This window comes from Lissotriton helveticus, chromosome 9 (assembly GCF_964261635.1).
Source record: "Lissotriton helveticus chromosome 9, aLisHel1.1, whole genome shotgun sequence".
Taxonomy (NCBI): domain Eukaryota; kingdom Metazoa; phylum Chordata; class Amphibia; order Caudata; family Salamandridae; genus Lissotriton; species Lissotriton helveticus.
In genome coordinates, this window is record NC_136070.1 from 417,900,949 (window position 1) to 417,919,103 (window position 18,155).

General features: G+C 44.1%; 1 protein-coding gene across 1 annotated transcript in view; it reads left to right on the forward strand.

Annotated features, from left to right (window-relative positions):
* The window catches only part of PPP2R5C (protein phosphatase 2 regulatory subunit B'gamma), a 1,473,822-nt gene that overhangs the window by 122,485 nt on the left and 1,333,182 nt on the right, over positions 1 to 18,155 (forward strand). The window contains exon 2 of the mRNA XM_078660190.1: positions 11,070 to 11,135. Within this exon, the coding sequence (XP_078516316.1) occupies positions 11,070 to 11,135 (66 nt within the window). The remainder of the gene's footprint in view (positions 1 to 11,069; positions 11,136 to 18,155) is intronic.

Consider the following 18,155-nt stretch of genomic DNA (forward strand, 5'->3'; position numbering starts at 1 on the left):
ACAGGGCGGTGTCAAAATTTACTCCCAAGTTCCGTGCCGAGTCAGTGGTGTGAGGCGGTATTTCTGCCTTCTCTGGCCACCATAGTTTAGGCACAAACTCTTTTTGTGGGCCCATTGGCATGATCTCAGTCTTGCCCATATTGCATTTCAGGTGGTTTGTCCTCATCCAATCGAATGTAGCCGTCACGCAGCATTTGAGATTTTCTTCCCAGTCCTGAGTGTCTTTATCAAGTACCAGGATCAGTTTGGTATCATCGGCATATGCCACCACATCGATGCCAAATTATGAAATCAGCTTGATCAGAGGGGTAGTATAGATATTAAACAATGTCGGGCTCAGACTGGACCCTTGCGGCACTCCAGTCGTTAGGAGTTTCTCCTTTGAGCAAAATTCACCCTTTCTCATTCTGCAGTTGAACTTGAGGGAGTGACTTGGAGACCAGCAGCATGCTTTGCATCTAGATAATTTGCTGCTTCTGTATTCATTGGAAAAGAGAGTATACCAGATCAGGCGGAGTTGATATAGAATTCCCAAATGTGAACATTCTATGGATAGGTGGCTGTGGAATGAATTGACATCAACGTTTCCTTTGGTGGAAAGCATTTCAACATTTGAGCATTCTCATGTAACAGTAGTGCATTGCGGTAGTAATGATTTACGCACTAGTACTGGAGTTGCTTTGACTACTGAAGTTAAGAAAATCTCTATGACGTGGATGCACTCCTCTTTTCATCACACAGCTTCTTTATATCTGAACATTTGCCAAAGGTAAAGTTAACAGTCACCAAGTGTTACCCGCAATTTAAATAATCCTATAAAAATGTCATCTAAGTAATTTCTAAATACCTTTCAGTCCATGCATTGGGGTTTATATACAATAGTAACATCTGTTTTGAAATGCCAGGAATGTTCTGCATACTTATACTGTCCATCTTACTGCTGAAGTAAGTAAGATCTTTCTAAACAGCACCAAGGAATCTAGCCAGGGGTCTCCAACCTTTGGTGTAATAAAAGTTACTTCTGTTCAATTAAAATCATTGCAAGCTTCTAATGTTATGAGCGTTGTAATAGGGATCCATTTAGACAAGCTTACATTAGTGGCCACCATGTGCAAGGCTACCAACAGTGATCACCACAGTGCATCAAGCAGGGTTGCGTTCAGTAATGTAAAAAAGGCTTTGTCAATTTGGAATGCATTTACCTAGATAATACATGCCAGCCATAGCTACAGTGCCCCTAGCATGAAAGTCTCCTTACATAATTTATCATTAAAAAAAGAGTGTTGCTCAAATATGAAGTTACCTTTAAAAAATGAAAGACGAGGCATTTGGCAAAACAGGAACAGTTGGTTTAATTAAACGCAGCGGCCGGGAGATCAGGCAACAGAGTTGGGGTCTGCATTCTGTCTCCAAGTACATTGGTTATGGCCTTCATTTTATCGATTTCAGAAAGAATAAAGTGATTTGTGCATTCTTTTTAGAACAAGAATCTGGGTCTAGTCACAGAGTTATAAATCTGGAAGCACAAGTGGGTTTCGACCCTGCATGGACACAATGCAGAACTAGTGGGTACGTGTCCAGATGTCCGATATGAGAAGCGCGTGATCACTGCGTGTAGTGTACATGCTGTGTTTTGATTGACTGAGTTTTCCTAATTTAGTTTGGCATCTGACTTTTGGGTGTTTTGGGCACACACGCCCCTCCAGCCAAAGTTGTTTTATTGGGGGCAAATCTCCTGAGACCATTGTGGTATCGCTGCCTATCTGTGGAATTGATCTGGGTTTTCCTGTCCACACTTTTGTCTAAGAGTTACGTGTTCCCCCACCTGTGATTTATCAATCAGTTACTTTAGGCCTAGGTTGCAGGGCCTGCCTGACCACATCTTTATTAATATTAGCTTTGAAAATTCGTCCTTATGAGTTCTGAAAATATACACATTTTAGTTTTGAAACACAACGTTGATACATATATATTAATTCAACCAATCAAAAGGTTCCAATTTAGTAGACTTGGATGCACATAGTTGAGCTACTCACAGGTAGCTGGAGTGCTACCAGTATCTCACAAGCTGCTTGTTGGAGAAGGCTGCTTTAAACCAATCAGAATACACCATAAAGCTGAAGTTCTTTCTTATAACCATCTAATTATACTTTTTTTAGTTGTAGTTTGTCAAATATTTATTTGACTTTTTTAATGGTTTTTCTTATCTTTCACAAACCTATGACTTCAATCAATATTACGGGATGAATTTTCAATGCTCATGTTTTGTAATATCAAAAGTTGTTTCTGAAACCCCATACCTGAAATTTCAACTCTGAAATGTAGACTGTGCCAAGTAAATCCTATAGACATTTACCAATGTTATCATATAAATAGTTATAACTAGATGTTTGCTATATAAAGTTACCTACAATTTGTTTTAAGATTTGCACTTTCTAAAATGAGCTCCGAGATACCATGTAACTGCAAAATATTAGCAAAATCCTTTATACAACTCCAAATGCCACTTGTTTTTCCAGATTGAACTCTACACATACAAATTATTTTTGCACACCATAAACAGGAAGAATCATTGTTATTAAACATATAGAATGCACCTGTTCAAGTGAATATTGTTTTTTGTACTGTCCTTGTTCACAAAGGATTCACAAACATTTAAAAGTTTTAAAAGAATAACAGATTAACTTCATTATTAATTACATATATTAATGTGTACACAATGCACTGTGTGATTTGCCCACTGGCAAGGCCTGCAACCAGGGCATGCGTCCAACTGCTACAAGGAAGCAAGTGGGAGCAACACCATGAAAGTTCCAGCCATAAGCGTGAAATCCAGGCATGTGGCCAGGCACTGTACCTAATGCACTGCAGAGAACAGTGTATGCATTGAACAAGAAATAAATTAGCCAGTTTATTGCCAACCCATCACAAGGAAACAATCTGGGCTATTGAATGTCTTTGACCATGCATACCAAGCAGTATTCTCATTACGGCAACCATGAACCTGAAAGCCTTGTTTACAACCACGCTTTAGATTTAAAACTATAGGAAAAACTATTTGCACTATGTAATTTACAAGATTGACTAGGCCACATTCAGGCTACGTATTAAACCCACCATGCAGGATCAGTCGGGAATTGCTCAGACTTCGACTGTATGCAGCAAGCATCACCATCAATGCATCATCCGTAAGTCTGAAGGCACAGCCTATGCAAGGTTTTACACCCAACCCTGAAAAAGAGACCAAGCAGGGATATATAAGGCCCAAAAGCTTGACTTGCGGCCAAATCTCTTGTTTGCAGTGCTTGTGGCTGCATCACTGTCAAAGTACCAGCCATGACCCTGAAAGCTTGACATGCAGTCATAGGTAGAATTTAACACACTACAGTTCAACAACTGTGCACTGTCTAAGTAACCGGATGGCCTACCGGAGGCCAGGTCATGTGTACAGGGCCCCACAATGGAACAGTTGGGATATGCACAGCCAATGCATTCTATGCATGACTATCAAAGCACTATTAATGAGCCTGTCCAGGCCAGGCCTTGCACCCAACCTTTTATGAGGGAACAATTAGTGGCATACACATCCTGGCATACTGAGCATCTTTTTGAAAGTAACAACCAAGATCAACCAACCATAAATGAACCTTGGTTTACACAATTGTTCATGAGGTTTGCGAAACCTCTGCATCCTTTTACAAATCCCTTCAACGCTAAGCATCTTCAACTGGGTCTCCAATAATTTTCAGTAGATTTGCAAATACCTACGTAATGATTTATGAATCCCATGAATTCCTTGCAGTGTCAACCTGGGTGTCCAACTAGTTCCAAGTGTTTTGCAAAATTGATGCACAGATGTACCAAAAGCCTTGAACCGTGTACAGTTTCCACCTGGGTCTTCATTGAGATCAGAAAGTTTCATGGAACCAATACACAGGTTTTGTGAAACCCTTGCACCCAGAGGAAATTACCTGGGGATTACTGGACATCATCATCGTCACTCAAGAAACAAGCATCTTAGAGTTGTGAAACTGCTTCACGTGTTGAGAATTTGCGACTTTAGTATTGGTATTCCCAAACTTCTAGTGCCCCCCCCCCCACCTCCCAAAATAGCCTAAGGTCAGGGTGTGACAACGATGACCCCTTACATGTCCTTTATTTTTCTAGCACGTGGGGACTGTGCCCTGTGTACTGTTATGGCAGCTGCAAGAGAAAACATCTTTTGCAGCTAGCCTGTCAAAGCACTTGGGTTCATGCTCCTGAATTTCAATCCGTAAACTCGAAATGGACGGCTGGAGTAAAATCTTTTGTATCCACTTGGATTCCATTATGTTTTTTAACTGTGGTCAGATGGTCTATGAACCTGGGGTCCCGAACCATCTGTGGACTAACGCACCAGAAATCTCTAACTTTTTACCTTTTGAAGCCCATTAGACACATTTTTGTAATGCTAATTTCTTGAAAGACACTCGGCATACACCAAACCAAGCGGATACACTTCCTTAAGTAAAGTTTGCTTTTAGGCTAGGTTTGTTGCAATCCCATTATGCTGTGTTTTCTTTAGAGAACGAAAAAATATTCCTACATTAGTTAAAATGGTAAAAATTACTTTTTGACCCCCATTAACCACCCCAACAGATCTGATCTATTAAAAAACGTGGCACACAAAATCGGATAAACTTTACCAACTGTATTTTATAATTTTTAGTTATTTATACAAATGTATAATGTTGCTTTGTATTTTTCAAATTGATGTTGTCTGCATGCATATTAAGGTATGAGTCAATATGGTTCTGTTACGAATAACAGTAACGTGTTAACATACTTATAATTAAAACACAGAAGGGTTCAATTTCAGATTGTAAATACCCATTCAATCAAATTAGGTCAATCAATTAATCAGGACTTATAAAGCGCGGCAAATCACCTGTGAGGGTATCCAGGCACTGAGAACCCTACTGCTTAGGCAGGGTTCAGTTGAACAGGCAGGTCTTGAGTCCTTTCCTGAATTCCAGCAGAGAGGATGAGTTTCGGAGGTGAAGGGGGAGGCCGTTCCAGGACTTCACAGCAAGGTAGGAGAAGAAGCGTCTTCCACTGTTGCTTTGGCAGTTTGGGGGGCTATAAATGAGAATGAGGGAGGCGGTGTGCAGGTGTCTGGAGTATTGGTCAAAGTTAAGGCGGTGGTTTATGTTTGCTGGATCAGCATCTTGAATTGGCATAGTTTCTGAATGGGGAGCCAGTGAAGCTTCTTAAGGTGGGGGGTGATGTGGGTTCGCTTAGGGAGGTCGAGGATGAGTCTGGCTGCTGAATTCTGTATAGTCTGCAACCTCTTTAAGAGGTGTGAGGTGAAGCCTACTTAAAGTGCATTGCCGTAGTCCAGCCAGCTGGTGACTAGGGCTTGAGTGATGGTTCGCCTGGTGTTGACGGCAGCCATTTGAAGATCTTACAGAGCATGTAAAGAGTGAGGAAACGGGTGGAGAAGACTTCGTTGATCTAGCTTTTCATGGTGAGCTTGCTGTCCAGGATGATGCCAAGGTTGTGGGTATGGTCTGTAGGAGATGGTGAGGGTCCTCGTTCATAAGGCCACCTGAAGTCATTCCACAGAGAGCTGAGTTTTAGACAGTTGTCTTTCATCCAGTTGGCGACACTTGTCATGCATATGCAGAAGTTGGGCATCATGGTAGGGGGGTCTTCCTATAGCGAGAGGATGTGTCATCGGCGTAGTATATGATGTTTAGTTCATCTGACAATGCTGGTCAAGGGGGTCATGTAGGTGTTGAACAGCGTAGGGCTGAGGGACGTGCCTTGAGGAGTGCCACAGATGATGATCTTAGGTTCTGAGGTGAAAGGTGGTAGACTGATTCTCTGAGTTCTTTCGGAGATCCATTTGATGGCGTCTCCTTGGATTCCAATGTGGTGAAGCCTCTTGATGATGGTTCAATACAGTGTTAAATGCTGCTGTAAGGTTGAGAAGGATCAGAGACTCAATTTCTCCCTGGTCAAGTAGGATTCTGATGTCAGTGGCAACTATCAGGTCAGTTTTAGTGCAGTGGTTGGTACGGAATCTGGATTGAAAGGCGTCCAGAAGATTGTTGTTCTCCAGGTATTCTGTGAGTTGGCGGTTGATGGCCTTTTCGAGGACTTTGGCGGGAAATGGGACCAGTGAAATGGGATGGTAGTTCTTGAGTTCGCTGGGGTTGGCGGACAGTTTTTTTAGAAGGTGTTTGACTTCTGTGTGTTTCCATTCTTTGCAGAAGGTGACCTTGGTGATGGATGTGTTGAAGATGGTGGTGAGCTCGTTGCTGATCATCTTGCTCCCGAGGTCGAAAATGTGGTGGGGACAGGGGTCCGTGGGTGCTCCTGAATGGACAGAGTTCATGATGGCTGTGGTGTTTTGTGTGTTGAGCTGGTCGCATGTGATCGGGGTTTGCATCTGTGGGAGCGAGGAGGTTGAGGATGTTGGCTGCAGTAGGTTGCCGTTCAAAGTTTTTGGAGCGGATGGAAATCTTGTTGTGGAAGAAGTCCGCCAGGGTGTTGCAGAGTTCCTGGGAAGGGGTCATGATGTTTTCAGTGGCCGAGGGGTTGGAGAACTCTATGATGATGTTGAAGAGTTCTTTGCTGTGGTTAGAACTGGCTTCGATGCCATCAGAAATCTTGCTCTTTTTCGTCTGTTTCAGGAGTTGGTGGTATTGGTTGCGGGTTATCTTGAATGTGGCTCGGTCTGTGGACTTCTTGCTGGTGCGCCATTTCCTTTCAAGTTGCTTGCAGTTGTGTTAGGTGGTTCTCAGTTCTGTGGTGTACCAACTGGCCTGTTTGGAGGATCTCTTGAGTTTGGTGGGCTTGAGTGGGGCGATTCTGTCAGCGCAAACAGTGATCCAGGCAGAGAAGTTCTTGACAGCCTTTTCTAGGTTGGTTGCTGTGTCAGGGTGGGAGGTGTTGAGGGCTTCGGTCCTCTGGCTCTCTGAGACTTTGTTCCAGCTACATTGTGAGGTGCTGGACGGTTTGGTGGCAGTGCAGGGGATCCTATGGTGAAGTGGACGATGGCGTGCTCTGTCCAAGTGAGCTTTGTGACATGGCTGTACTTGACACTGTATCTGGCCGTGAAGATGGGGTCGAGTGTGTGTCCTGCAATGTGTGTGCGGTGGCTGACTAGTTGGGAGAGGCCGATGTTGTTCATGCTTTTGAGGAGGCATGTGGTGTTAGTGTTGTTAGGGTCATCGAGGTGAAAATTGAGGTTTCCGATGAAGAGTTGGTGTTTGGAGTCAATGCCGAGCAGGGCAGAAGCTGGCACACGGTCCTGACATCAGAGAGGAAGGAGCTGATGGTATCCCAGATCTCTGTGGCGTGCTTTCAGATTGATCATGTGTTGATCAGGAGGCAGTTCTGAAGGGGTCATGGTCCCTGTGATGGTGGTCGATGAGCCTTCGGATGCCTCGATTTTGCAGGAGATGAGACAGTGCCAGAAGGTAAAAGCCCTACCACAGATCAAAGCGAGGTGTAGCACCAGTTGTTGTGGAATCTGGCATCCAGGGCTTGGAGCATCAAGTGGCAGGAGAGCCGGGGTACCTGGTGCTGGGTGTGGTCCAGGCACAGACTGGCTTGACTTTGGCTGCACATGTCCGCTGTGCGGCCTCCATTAAGTAGGTCCTGGGAGGAGAAAGGGGCGTTGAGACGGTGGGCGGGCAGGTGGGAAGCAGAAAGGAATGGAATGGCAGGAGAGTGACAAACGGCGCAGAACACAATAATGGGGAAAAACAAATAAACAAGTTACAGAGGAAAAAGTCAAATGTCTCTAACAGTGGTAATACAAATTAAATCGATTAAAAGTTAAAGTGGAAAAGTACCTTCATATTTATTATTAAAAGGGTGTACCCACCTACTTTTGAGTGCTATTTGAAGAATGCCAAAATCAAGCTGACCAATTAGCATATGTCGAACATATATAGCAGGGTATTGCGATACGCTTGTGCATGTGTGGGAACCTGGCGTTTAGATCTAATAATTTAACTTTCACTGCCAGTGTCTTTACACATCTTTGTGCCAGTAGTTTTCCTCAATTTGGCCCATATATGGACCAAACAGGTTTATCTCCTTTGTCTGTTTGTACATACAGCCGTTATGTTTTCTGTCAATAAGAAGGATGTTCTTGAATGCATCCATCAAATCGCAAGCCCAAAAATAAAAATGTAATTATCGTTCTAGTTTTTCAAAAAGACAAAGCCAATTGAAGAAAATAAATAGGTGAAATGATGTCCTGGAGTCCATTGTCTTCTGATACCAAATATGCATTGGTTTTGCTAGATCACAAGTGCCCTGCATTTGGAGTGCAAAGACTGGGGCCATGCCAGGCTCTTTCAGGATTAATTTACATAGTTGGGGTTTAGCCTGAAAATCAAACTTGGCTTTGGGATGTATTGACTAGCATTAGATATCCCTGTCACACAGGCGATGGTCTGCACCAAATCTCTCCAACCTTTCTTTCCCAGGTCGATCATGTCTGTGGAGGTGACAAACAACTCTAGAAGGATGATGGGGAAATAAACCATCTCCTCCACGAGGGGCAGCTTGGATTTAAACCATTGAGTAGCACTGTATCGGCACTAGTCAAGACTACCCTTATGCTCCTTTGCCTCTCCAAGGAATAATAGAGACAATACTGCTGCATCAATGGATGATACACTAAGCATGTAAACTTTTCCTGGCTTGTTAAGGATCCAATCTTTTCTCTACAACAGTAACCAAAAAAAATCACGATCTTTTAGTACAGTTTTCCATTTCTTGGCTTCTGTGGCATTCGCAAATGGTCATCCATCTTGTGTATACTGATCAACATCGGTATGCCATTCTGTTTATCGATTAGACCCGACCAAGGCCCTTCTTTATTCTCTAATACCAGACCAAAGCACTTTTATGCTGGAAACTACTGTGGCAAAACTGTTGAAAATTACTGTGGCCAAAATCTCATTGATCTCTATGTGGAGGCAATAACAAATCTCTGTATTGCCTTGCTATTGTTAGGCTTGGCTATGGTTTTTAATTGGGGTTATACAAAATTTGTGTAATTTGCTTTTGCACCGTTATGCAAAATTTCAGAAAATCTACGCATAATTACGTGAAATACTAAACTGGCATTTGGCTCTATATTTTATCATGAAACATGAAATTACGCTTGATTATGGTAGTGACGGAAACTTCACCTGGGCCTCTTTTTGAGGCAGCGGACCATCAGTTACTTAATAATTAACGTTTTGCTATCCGGATCTTCAATGGTTTAAGTATTTATACCTGACAGACATCAGCAAGCTTCTGCCCAGTTTTGCTCACCTTTCACTAAATGCAATCATGGTGTTCTCTAGGGATCTTACGTTCTCCTTGCCTCTTTAATACCGACTTGCAACCTCTGACCAACATAGTGCACTCTTTTGGAATTAGAATACGCCCCTGAGCTGCTGATACTTTCTTCATCGTCTTGCTGTTTTTGCATACTACTTTCCCCCTCCCCCATCCCCCCCCAACTAGCCCCGCTCCTAGCAACATACCCCCCCCCCCCCCACCGCCCCAGACTGCAGACAGTTGTGTTTACAACCTATTATTGAAGCCTGGTTAGACTGCTATAACACCCCATATCTGGGTTTGAAGAAGCCTCTCTTCAGCAGACTTCAGACCATTCAAAACCAGGTAGATAGATTGGCAATTAGTTCTCGTCAGTTCCACTCTTCGCTCATTCCACACAGCCTACAATGGCTATCCATTCAGGCATGTGATGTACAAGACCTTATGCATTGTCCAACACTCTCTAGATGGGGAGGTTCTGAAATTAATTGCTGAAACATTGCCTCAGTACACCCAAGGCAAACCTTTTTGCTAGTTCAGTCTGAGTAAACATTCCTCATTTTCACATACATCGGCTGGGTGACAGATCCTCCTCTGTACTTTGCCTGGTGTCTCTCATACGTTATCCAATCGATTACTTATCACTTAAAGTTTAGAGAAGTTCTTAAAACCCGGTTCTGTTCTCTACGACTCTGCTTTAGGGGTATTTCGGTCCCTATAGTAGTTTGTCACTTTATGCAACAGTTGAGTGCCTAGAGACCCTCTGAGTGATCATTGCACTATATAGAATTAATATAACAGTGTGGTGTTTACTTGTGTCCTGGCTAAGTCTGCAGCATGGTGGTGTTTAACAGTTTCATCTGTTTACGGTAGGCACAGGGGACGTTTAACATTAACTTACCCACCATGCAGTACAATGTGCACTTGAATCATGAGTCTCCGGGGTCGTATGAGGGTGGTAATATTCTCCATCTCCTGCTGTCAGTGGAGAAATGCCTGCTCAGGCTAATCTCATTGCTATGTATTTTATTACTACTTGCCACTTTTGGTGTCAGGGGTTGTCCAGATAAGCAAGAACTACGAAATGTAGATCTGATTTTTTTATTTTTATTTAATGTTGCTAATGTTCTAAAAGCAATAACATGTTTAACTGTGTTTTCGTCTCTGTCCTGCAAAAGGTAACCTTTTGCTTTGCAAATTTATAAGCAGGTGAAGATGTGTGCAGCAAGTAATTCAACATTACCACACTGTCTCTGAAATGCCCATCTGCGTGACTTAAAAAAATTATGAAAACGTATATTTGATCATTGTCAGAAGCACACTGAAACCAGTATAAATGGGATATTATTGAAGCCCGTATAAACGAGATCTTACTCTGTGTTGGCATGAAAGGTCCCTATTTTCAAGTGGTGATTCGGATAACAATTGCCTTAGATAGCTATAGGAAGGGATGATAGTGCACGAACGCCAAATCTATTCCAGTATTTTTTGGATAGCTACTCACTATGTAAATGTTTTCCATTTATCTTCATTGTAAATTTATCCCATGGCGTAATCCTGAAAATGTGTGATGGATTCTGCTTTAGTGGTTCAAGTTTGGGCACACCTGATGTACATTACTGTTGTACCTATTATGGACTACAGACCATTAAATATCTGGTTTACAATGAAATGCACATGCAGAAAACAAGAAATTGAAGAGATCTAATATACACTTTGTTTTCTGTCCTTTTTAGGAACCTCCAAAATCAGGGAAAGGTGGAAAAAGTGGAAAAGAAGGTATTGATAATCCAGATCATGAAGTGAGTACTGCTATTACATTTAACCCTTTGCCTTTCGGTCAAAGTAATGAAAACTGTATCTTTGGATAAAATGGGATAAAAAAGAAAAGAGAATATAGATCCTCAATACTTGTGTCAGCTAGCGAAGCCCTCATAACCTTTTACAGGTTCTGAAAAGTATTTGTAGAAGTGCTGTTCGTACAAACACATACAGTAACAAGCATTTGCAATGCAATAGTTGTCGCATTAATTACGTTTGAGCTATTGACCTTGCTAAATATTGCAACACCAATTGCAACAAAAGTCTTTAAATTGTAGGCCAAAAAAATGGGTATTTATTTTTGTAGCAATGGTGGCATGCTGCGCTTTAGATGAATATGTTTAAAAGTAAAGTGCGCCATACTGCGATTGATGTGTGCACTGATGGCTGGTGGTGTGTGTGCCTGTAGAAAGTGTGCACTGATGGCTGGTGGTGTTTTTGCCCGGTGAAAACGTGCACGGATGACTGATGGTGTCTGTTGAAAGTGTGCACAGACGGTCGGTGGTGTGTATGCCTGGTGAAAGCGTGCACTGACGGCCGGTGGTGTGTGTGTGCCTGGTGGCACAGCGTGCACTGACGGCTGGTGGTGTGTGTGCCCTGTGGAAAAGCGTGCACTGACATGTTTAAAAGTAAAGTGCGCCATACTGTGATTGCTACAATAGTTAATTGTGGATGCGTTAACAATTGATGCATGCACTGATGGCTGGTGGTGTGTGTGCCTGTAGAATTGTGCACTGATGGCTGGTGGTGTGTGTGCCTGGTGGAAGTGTGCACTGCCGGCTGGTGGTGTGTGTGCCTGGTGGAAGCGTGCACTGATGCTGGTGGTGTGTGTGCCTGGTGAAAGCGTGCACTGATGGCTGGTGGTGTGTGCCTGGTGAAAGCGTGCACTGATGGCTGGTGGTGTGTGTGCCTGGTGAAAGCGTTCACTGACGGCTGGTGGTGTGTGTGTGTGCCTGTTGAAAGCGTGCACTGACGTCTGGTGGTGTGTGTGCCTGTTGGCAAAGTATGCACTGATCGCTGGTGGTGTGTGTGTCTGGAAGCGTGCACTGAATGCTGGTGGTGTGTGTGCCTGGTGGAAGCGTGCACTGACGGCTGGTGGTGTCTGTTGAAAGTGTGCACTGATGGCCGGTGGTGTGTGTGTGCCTGTTGAAACCGTGCACTGACGGCTGGTGGTGTGTGTGCCTGGTGGCAAAGCGTGCACTGACGGCTGGTGGTGTGTGTGTCCCACAGACACTAATTGCCTTGTTGGTGCTAGTGTGGTGCAGTGAGGGGTAAAGATGCTCGAATGATGGTTAAATAGTAATTGTAGTGTCAGCAGAGGAAGGTTCTCAGGCGAATTCAGGCTGTCATATCCCTACAGAAGGTAGCATTCTAAGCCCTAGCTGGTTTTCAGCTGAGTCCATACTTGTATGCAGCACAGTATTGCACTTCCTCGGTCTTCCCTCTTCACTCACTAGGCGCTCCAAAGACAACACTACAGCTCTTGCTGGAGGAAAGTTTATTCTTGGCCCAAAGCACCACAGCTCACAAAGAGAGCACACGTGGATATGCTTGTGCATAGTGACACTGCTGTGTGGTGTGCCTCACCGCACATGTCTCCGGCCGCTTTTTGGCCTCCAACTGTATCGTCCGGGGTCCCTGATTAGTTTCCAATATTATGTCTCCCCATTAGGAATCGACCAGCATCAGGTGTGTGGGCTGCTGTGCAGGATAGGTGAGGCAGTGCCTGGTGAGTGTCCATATCGGTGTTAACAATACCTGCTCACTCACTCCTTGGCCTCTGTGCTGAGCGCGCCAAGTGATGCGAACTATAACGGTGTTCAGAGTATTTGCTAGTCAACTCTATGGCCTCTTTGCTGAGCGATGGGGGGTTGTAAAGATGTTAGTCGTCTCCCCGGCCTTGCCGCAGAGTATACAGAGCGATGGAGCCGGTGTGCAGCTTATAAGCAGGATATTTGGAGTAATGGTGAAGATCAAAGGAAGGTGCATTTGTTATGGTCAGCTGAGATTGCTACTGATTCTGTTTTCTTACGCGGAGACCGAGCTGATATAACACTCTAAAATGGATGGGGGGGGAGTGGACGTATGATGTCCAAACTGTCCAATCAGCCAGAGTTCCAAATAGCGGATGCTGTACTTACATATACTAATCGGTACAAAACTGCTCCAGAATTGTATGCATGTGCTACAGAACTAGCATACCACCAGATGCAGCTCACGTCCGCATAGGGTTTCCAGGCAAATGGATGGAAGGGTCATAAAACCCCCGCCCCCCACTCCACTTCTAAAGAGGACACAAGGAATTCTTTGGGTGAAACAAAAGGACCCTATAAAACTTGTGCTCATCTCGAGGAAGTGCATTCCTCGAAGGCTCTCTGAAGACTGGCAGAAACGCAGGAATGAGGCCCCAGAAACAACACAGGTTGTTTATGGGCTGTTACCAGAGCTGAACGATATTCAGCAAAAAGGTTTAAGTTGAATGATTTCACTATAAAATTCGTGTATCATTGCATCAAAGTTCAATTTATTCATTTCATCTTGGTATGTTTTTAATGCACCTTCATCAGGGAAAATCTGGAATATACAAATAAACATTATTAAAAAGGAGTTCTATGTCAGTCCCAGTGCATATTAACATGAGTGTTTTACGCGCGGCTACTTTTTCGTTTGTTTGTTGCTGCTTGAACTCTCAAATTCCCAAGTTTAGGTTTCAACTCTCGCGGCGCGGGGTTCGTTATTTACCAAGTAGTAAAGCAGCAACAAACAAAAAAAAAGTAGCTGCGCGTAAAACCCTCATGTTAATATGCACTGGGACTGACATAGAACTCCTTTTTAAGAATGTTTATTTGTATATTCCAGATTTTCCCTGATGAAGGTGCATGGGGCACCGAAATGCATTGGAATTCTATAAATATGCTCAATAGGAAAATATTGTTTGGAACATGTGATTAAAAACATACCAAGATGAAATCAATAAATTGAACTTTGATGCAATGATACACGAATTTTATAGTGAAATCATTCAACTTAAACCTTTTTGCTGAATATCGTTCAGCCCCAAACACCTGTGCCAAGGGTGAGAGGCCTATGGATCAATAGGTCTGCCACACTTTGAAGTATCAGACACCCTCCTGGAGGGGAGTGACACCCTCGAGCACAGACTAAGTATAATTTAATACAAGGCGGTGCACATCCCTAAACCTTGAGCTGTTACCAGAGCTCTCATAGACATTACAGCTCAAGAAATCACGAGCTGACCCCAAAGACTGTTCGAACACGTGCCCATAACAGAAAAAAACTAGACTAAGATCGCTGGCCTTCTGCACATAATAAAAACAGACATTAATAATATTCGTCTTGTTCCAGGCATAAAAAGGCACACTGTCTAGTTGTCCAGTTGTCACCTGCTGTTCCCAAGCGATTCCTCGGGCGTCCACGACGCGTTCAGAATGTTGATGATTATGGTAAAACAACGTGCAGGTTTCCCACAGTACTCAAGACTACGACTTGTGCGGAGGGACTTACAGCCAGATTCATCAAACAAAAATCAGCTTGCAAAGGGACAGATTCTGAGAATCTGGCCCTTTGCGAGTGGTATTTTTGCATTTGGGATGCATCGGTAATTAAGAATTCGCTAAATTGCGATTCTTTGCATTTAAGGAATCTCAAATTGAGATTCCTTAAATGCAATGCATGAAAGTGAAAAAATAGCAAATTCGCTATTAGGGCACGCAAATTACCATGAAGTACAACTTCATGGTAATTTGTAAAAACTTTGAAAAATGCACTAAAGTGCATTTTTCAAAGTTTCATGTTGCGCACAGACATGCCCTAAAGTGATTTCTTGATGCATAGCATTTTGCTATTCCTTAATAGCGATTCGGTATTTTTCGCTATTAAGGATTAGCAAAATGTGTTCTTGATGAATCTGTGGGTTAGCTACTGAGGAGGTGGGCGGGTTGGGGTGGACTTGCGCTCAGCGGGGTGGTGGCCCATTACCGAGGACCGAGCCTCAATAAAAATGATTGTCTCTCTTCATATTAAAGATTACAAAAAAATACTGTGCGCTGTGGGACTGTGTTTGCATTCTCTGGCAGGGACTTCGAAGGCTGGCTTTTCTGAATTAGGAGCTTATAAAACCCAAGGCATAGGTGCACACCGTGTTATATTACACAGCTCCTCACGCTTTCCACAGGCCCTGTTTGTCTTTAGCTACCCAAGCTTGGCGGTTCTTGCATCGGGTGATTGTGGGGTGCTAGGTAACACGGTCCAAACTTTTTAGCATGAACTCAAATGTGCTGGGGGTGGTAAAGCCGGAGGTATTACCGCAGTGTGGCAATAACATAACAGCTTTTAGGAGGCCCTGTATTACGCCAGAATTAAGAGATACAGAGACAAAAATACAACAAAACCTGTAAGTCATCGGGTGACCTTCATAATCACACATTTTACTGCACTTTTAGCATCTCCATTACCACAGTAACTAATGATAAAGGACAACCTCACTCTCTGTGGGCACTGAAGGCATCCATCTATGAGTCTGAATCGTCTTCCACTCCAATACTTTTGTCATGATCCATGTGCAGCATTCCACGCCTCTCAGGTAGGTTTCTGCCAGATAAAGGCCTACAACTGCATGCATTAGACCAGCCTTGATGAGCTGCATGCATTATGCATGCATTAGACCAGCCTTGCGCTGCATGCATTATGCCAGCCTTGTGCTGCATGCATTATGCCAGCCTTGTGCTGCCCGTATTACGCCAGCCTCCTGCTACTTGCATTACGCCAGCCTCCTGCTGCACGCATTATGCCAGACGCAAGTGCACTGCAGAGACAGCAGTTTGCAAGTGGGCACCAGGACTTACAAAAACAAACTCCTAAAGAGAGAATCAGTTTTAGTAAGAAAACCCCTCAAAGGCCGTGGGAGATGTCTCCCTTAGGGTTAGGGCCACTGTTGTTTCTTCGCTATGGCCAGGACCACCGGGCCTTGCAAGGCAGTTTAAGGCAGGGCCATGCAATCATGGTTTCTCTTTCCTTAACAGAACGGTGTGGCCACTGCTGTGACTAGCTGCCCACTGAAGAGCACGTCACCGGGTGAAGGGCCTCTTGTCTGCAGGGTCAGCGCAAGCTCCCCCGGCGGAAGTCCTGCCCCCCCCCACTTCTAAACGGGGCGGGGGAACCACCAGATTGGCATAGGTGAAACCGTATTTGCTGGCGGAGGTTGCACATCCGCCAGCCTCCAACCAAGAGAGACCCTGCTGTATGTACAAGAAATGTGTATTTATTTATTTATTTATTTTATGCGATTTTTAGAGCGCGCAAATACCCGAGAGGGTGTCTCGGCGCTAGTACTACTGAACTCACTCTTGAGCTATGGACGGGTTTAAGATGAAAACAGCCAGGTTTTAAGATTCTTTCTGAAATATAGTAGCGAGGGGGCAGTTTTAATGTGGAGTGGCAGTGTGTTCCATAGTTTGGCAGTTCCTGTGGTAAAACATCTGTCTCCCCAGTTGGTCCTTTTTGTCCGTGGAACCATCAGTAAGTGGGCGGAGGATGATCGTAAGGTTCTGGCATGTGCCAGGGGCCGGAGAGATGTTTTTAAGAACTGTGGGCCAGGACTGTTGAAAGCTTTATAGGCTATGCATAGAGCCTTGAACTTGATCCGACTCCGTATGGGGAGCCAGTGTAGTTCTCTGATGTAGGAGGAGGTGGGAGTAAATTTGGGGATGGCCAAAAGGACTCTGGCTGCGGCATTTTGTACCGTCTGTAATTTGCTAAGGACCTTTTCTTGGGCATTCAGAAGAAGGGCGTTGCAATAATCTGTTCTTGAGAACACCAATGAGCTGATTAGGGTTTTGCCCGCAGACGGCGGTAAATATGGCAGTAATTTTTTAATCCTTTTTAGTATGTAGAAGGAAGAGGATACCACAGTGTTGACGTGTTGAGAAAAAGTCATCTTGGTGTCAAAGATTACTCCCAGATTGCGTACCTTGGCTACTGGTTGGGGGGGATTCCCCAGCTGAGATGGCCACCACTGAGGGGACTGAGTGTACTACTAAACTAGCGCTGCAGGACGCTACATAAATGGTTATTATTACTGAAAAAATAAAGAGGTTGGTGCTCTTTATCGAAGGAATGATCGCTGACATAAACACTCCCTCACCTGCTCAAACTGGCTTCCACCACTAAAGTGCTCAGCTGTGACCAGCAAGAATACTGGCTTACCTGACACCACAAATGTAGTGTTCAGCTGCCCACCACAAACACTGCGCACTAGGCACATACAGAGTCCATGCCTTTGCCCAGGTTAGCTAGGGTGACCCGAATTTTAAAGCCAACAAGCATTGGCCATAAAAGTAACTGTGAAAGCGAAAATAATCGCGATCCTGGGGACGCGCTCTGTGGTGGGGGAGAGGGTAGAGCACAAAGCGCCGCAAAAGTGAAAGTGATCGCGAGGGTGCCCACGAGCGATGCGCTTGAGCGATGCCTTAATGAGGAAAATATAGGAATGCCAGATGGTGGCTGCGCGTCTCGACAACTCCCAAATTAACAAGCAGTGTACAAAAATAGCATGTTTAAACTATGCCATCCTATTTCCTTTTCCACGTCCGTCCACATTTTTGCCGCCTTTGACCCTTACACAATACATGTGAGTAGCTTTAAGTATGTACAGAATGAAAGAACACACATCAGGCTGTACATCATTTGGCGCCATGGTTTTCTAATGGCTTTGCCTGAGGTGCAACATGCAGTTCAGAAAGGGCGTCACTTCCCTTCCGCAAGAATAGACGGAGCAAACGTTGCATTCAGCATTTATTTTAAATTTGAGTGTATTTTAAACCCACTCGCATCGCCTTAATTATCATTAACGAGTGCGCGCGAGCCCCGCGCAGGATTTGCAAGCCCTCCCAAATGGAGCTCAAACCTTGTTTTCTTTTCTTTTTTTGTTTTCCTTTTGATAGACCTACGCGAGGCAGCTTGATTGCGAGGGTAAACTCCCA